The sequence below is a fragment of the Oratosquilla oratoria genome, chromosome 13, assembly GCF_046742065.1.
Source record: "Oratosquilla oratoria isolate Oo_2021 chromosome 13, ASM4674206v1, whole genome shotgun sequence".
Classification (NCBI taxonomy): domain Eukaryota; kingdom Metazoa; phylum Arthropoda; class Malacostraca; order Stomatopoda; family Squillidae; genus Oratosquilla; species Oratosquilla oratoria.
This window is the reverse complement of record NC_134789.1, coordinates 58,927,715-58,932,531: the sequence shown is the minus strand read 5'-3', so window position 1 is coordinate 58,932,531 and position 4,817 is coordinate 58,927,715. Positions and strand designations below refer to the sequence as shown.

The 4,817-nt window shown below is 41.4% G+C and overlaps 1 protein-coding gene across 1 annotated transcript in view; it reads right to left on the bottom strand.

Moving 5' to 3' along the window:
- Positions 1–4,270, bottom strand: part of LOC143032252 (CD109 antigen-like) — a 400,363-nt gene extending 396,093 nt beyond the window's left edge. The window contains exon 1 of the mRNA XM_076196723.1: positions 4,232–4,270. Coding sequence (XP_076052838.1) covers positions 4,232–4,270 — 39 coding nt within the window. The remainder of the gene's footprint in view (positions 1–4,231) is intronic.
- Positions 4,271–4,817: the final 547 nt, after the last annotated feature.

Sequence of the window (4,817 nt, the reverse complement as noted above, 5' to 3'; positions counted from 1 at the left end):
CAGTGAAATGTAGTTCAGTTCGAAGATTTAAGATTCATTTAGATAAACACCTAAGCTCGATGCTGTAATGACTGTCATTTATTTTATATTATTTGTTCATTTGTTTTTTATAATTCGTGTTTGTTTATTATTTGTTTGATTATCGTTTATTATTAGTTATATGCAAATTTATTATTAATTACTATTTACCTGTTTATTATTTAACTATACCTATGCATTTATTTGATCTATTATTATTTACATAATTATAATTTTTATTTATTCATTTATCTATCATTATTATGTATTTTTTTCGCATCCGACCTAATTATGGACAAAAAGGTCTCCTGTCGGCATGCTCCGGCTTTGTAATCCTTTGTAATCTGAGCAGAACTGGTGAGCGCGATGGTCACGTAGGCTCGGGCGCCAGCGTCATATGACAAAAAGCCAATGGGAGGTGGTTCGAATCCCGAAACTCAGCAGCTACACCATTAACAGTAAACGTTCTTAAATAACCGAACTTTAACGAAGGTCATCATGTCTAGTCATCTCGCAGAGCAGGTAATGGCTTAGGAAATATGTATACTAACTGGTACTTGAGAGTTTGAAATAAATTCTATCTCTGAGGGGAACGAAAAATTTTAGTTTCACTTGAAACGAACGGACAAAATTGTATATAATATAATTACTCGTATCCAACACAAAGAGTTCTAAAGGCATACTATATCTTCAGACATAAAGCAAAAATATCTATTACTCTTTTAATGACTGGGGATTTCTTTCCTTTTTTCAAACCTGAGTACAAGAATTAAGCCTCTTTGTTATACTCAAAAATTCCCAAGGGGAAGAATATGAAGAGGGACATAGTTTTCTTAATCATGTAGTGGGTATTTGTCCGCTCTCTTCATTTCACCGTGTATAGCGATCCCCCAAATCCCCATTTCCCCTAAAGAGAATGCAGTTACTGATTTAAAAAAAAAAAAAAAAAAAAAAAAAAAATCAGAAATCTTCACATTTCTGAAAAAATTAAAATATACCAGAATATCAAAAAGTTTCTGGTATCCAGATTTTTTCCCCCCAAAATTACGTAAGTTTTGGTTTCAAATATTGCAAAATTTCAGAATTTTTGAAACCTGTAAAGGGGCAGAACACAAGATCATACAAATATATGTATTCACAACCTTAATAAAAAACACACACACTTATACAGAGCTGTCGAGTAAGCTAAATCATTCCGTAACAGCAGTTAAATATTCAGTTCTTTATGCTCAGAGTTGTATCAATTTTCCATGAACTTGATCTGTCAACACTCGATCTCACTATATTTCGTTCGCCAAAACTCTTCCGTTTTATTAGAATTTTCGTTGTCTCAAAGGAATTTCATTCTCACAGGTCCCGGGAAATTGAGCCCCGACTTTTATATATCTATAGTGTAGGCCTTATGGTCTCCTGCAGTCTCATTCATTCTTATGTTCTTATATATGTGTTTCGTTTTTGTTTTTGTTTCTTACGGGAAAAATTTCATTCGAATTTTGAGGTATTCTGTTACGTTTTTGTCTGAATGTACAAGAATTGAATTGGAGAGAGATAATTTTGAGGTGGAAGATGGAGCGGGAGAGAATAAGAACGAGAGACCAGAGTAGAGACGTTTTAGGTACGTGGAGATAATCATGTCACTGTGAGACCCTAGTGGTGGGAATAATCGAAATCCAAAGAACCTGAAGGCTCTAAAAAGAAGTATAGGAGGCACATGAGGTGAAAGAGGGAGTGCAGGAGGGAACTGTGGGGGAGGATGAAGAGGGTGAGGGAGAGGAGGGTGAGGAAGGGGAAGGTGAGAGGGAGGGAGGGGAGGGGGAGGGAGGGGAGGGGGGGGAGTAGGGTGGGGTGAGGAAGAGGGATTGTGAGGGAGGGGAGGGTGTGGGGGAGGAGAGGGTGTGAGGGAGGGGAGGGGGAGGGAGGTGAGGGAAGGGGAAGAGGGAGGGGAGGGTGGAGGTGAGGAGAGGGGAAAGGGGAGGGTGAATGGAAAAGGAAGGGGGACAGGGAGAAATGGAGACAGGGAGGAGAGATGGAGGGAGGGGAGGAGGAGGAAGGGGTGGGGAGATGTAGAGGCGGTAGCGAGGGGGGGAGAGGGGGAGAGAAGGGGAGAGGGGGGAGAGAGGGGGTGAGGGGGGGAAAGAGTGGGTGAGGGGGAGAGGGGGGAATAGTGAAAGGGATTCAGCGGGCGTAGGAGGCGGTGGTGGGTGGAAGGGTGAATGAAGTTTGGGTTGCTGCTGTAGTGTTTGTGCAATTCCAGGTTCGCTCCGGACCAAATATCTTGAAACCCAAGTTAGAACGACACCGTCTTGTCCGCCAAGTTTACTGCTGACCAACTTTGCTGACTAAGTTGGTATGAGGTTACGTTACTTTCGGTTAAGTTACGGAAGGGTTAAGTTACAGAAACCCTTTGGGAGAAATATCTTACGGCACTTGAGCTGACCAGGGCCCCAAGATATTGCTTCAGACATGATACAAAATTTTTATATAATAATGATAACTGTGTGAACATTGTGACGAATGTGGATAGGAGGTAAAGGGAACACGGGCTGAGGGAAATAGTTTTATTCCTGGCTAGTTTCGCTTGAGTGGTTTCTTCAGAGGAATGGAAAAGAAGCCACTCTGAAGAAGTCACTCAGGCAAAACTAGTCAGGAATAAAAGTATTTCCCTCAGCCCGTGTTCCCTTTACCTCCTATCCACAATAATGATAACATTGATAACATCAACAGCAACAACAATAATGAATAAGAACGCTGACACTGATGTTGATTAAAAAAAACAAAAATAATGTATAATCCTGATAATATGCAACAATGACATAACTGATGACTATAACAATGACAATAAGTACAACAACAAATATTGTTATAATAAAACTAGATCAACCGAAAAATTAACCTGCACTCATAATAACAAAAAATATTATCTTACAATTTGATAAAGAAAACGGTGAGAACAGCTTATATCAAGAAATCCAAAAAGACTTCGATTTGGACGCTCGCTATCAGCTTCCAGTGTCTGAAGACACTGTGGTTTTTGAGTCGAAGAATCCAAAGTACACTCATGATAACAGAAAATATTATCTTGCAATTTGATCAAGAAAACGATAAAAACAGTTTATATCAAAAAACCCAAAAAGACTTCGCATTGGGCGCTCGCTATCAGCTTCCAGTGTCTGAAGAGTCTGGGTTTTGAGTCGAAGGATCCAAAAGTGGAGGAGCCGTGAAACCCGAAGTAACTCAACTGCTACTTCGAGTAGTTAGGTCAACTTGCTTATTAATGGACTCATCCAAAACGGTTGGTGTCTCCAAGTTTCCGAACTGATGAGATCTGATTCTTCATGAGAGTCCTTGGCTTGTTACAATCATTTGCCGACTTCCTGTTCTCTTGGTCATCTCCCCTCGACGACATCAATCCTCCCTCCTCCTCCTCTTCCACTTCCTCCTCCTCTTCCACTTCCTCCTCCTCCTCCTCCTCATCCTATTCCACTTCCTTCTCTTCCACTTTCTCCTTCTCCTCCTCCTCTTCCACTTCCTCGTCTTCTTCTTCCTCCTCCTTCGCTTCCATTTCCTCCTCCTCCTTCTCTTCCACTTCCTCCTCTTCCACTTCCTCATCTTTTTTCCTCCTCCTCCTCTTCCACTTCCTCCTCCTTCTCTTCCACTTCCTCCTCCTCTTCCACTTCCTACTCCTCTTCCACTTTCTCCTCCTCCTTCTCTTCCACTTCCTCCTCCTCCTCCTCTTCCAATTCCTCCTCCTCCTCTTCTTCCTCCTCCTCCTTCTCTTTTTCCCACACCTCCTCTTCTTCCTTCTCGTTTATAATAAGAATCACCACACCAATTGTCCCACTGGTAACTCCTCTTTATCTTTCATTATTTTCTCTCCCTAACCTCTCCCTCTCCCTCACTCCTCTTCACTCTTTCCCCGTCTCTTTTTAAATATTACAAACGGTGCCTCTTCACCGGTTACGACTGCCATCAAACCAATAGGAGATCAAACTAGTTCATTTCTTCATTGACTTGTGGCCAAGATTTCTTTCGGTTAGGCGTTTTACTCGTACTAACTTTCCTTTAGATTAGGTTTATAACCCGCTTCCCTTAGGTGCTAGACATGTTAGAGCATGTTAGGGCATTTGGCATAACGAGATTTGGGTGAAATGAAATTTGGCGAAATGGGAATGATTCAGTTGATTTAATTCGGTCCATACTTATGAACTCTTACCTCTGCAACATGTGCTTTCTCTTCCAAGGCTCCTGACATTTTTACAATGAACTCCAGCGTAAGACCAACCCAACAGACTTCTATAAAAAGTTACAAATAATAAAGGCATTGATGAAATGTAACTAGATTTAGCCTCATAACTGTTGATTTGACAATGTAAAAAAAAAGAATGATTACGGTAGCCTATCTCTTTCCTAATCACCACTCCAAACATCAACTCTTCCCTCCCCCTATCTTCCACTTTTTTCTTTCTCTTTGTCCTATCTTCCTCATCGTTCTTCTTTTTCTTCCCTAAGCCACCTCTATTTCCTCCTCCTCTTCCTCCTCGTCTTCCTCCTCCTCCTCTTACCCATCTATCGTAGTTACTGCATGCACAGCCATTATTCTTCTTTTACCTCCATAACAGTCTTCTATCTTCCACATCTATCGCCATCGAACTTGTTATTGTCATCGTCGTAATTGTTGTCGTCGTCGTTGAAATCATCGTCATCGCCATCGACTCCGCCATTGTTATTGTCCTCCAGTTTGATAGACTGTTTCTTCTTTCGTGTCCTCCCACTCCCTTCCTCCCTCTCTTCCTCCCTCT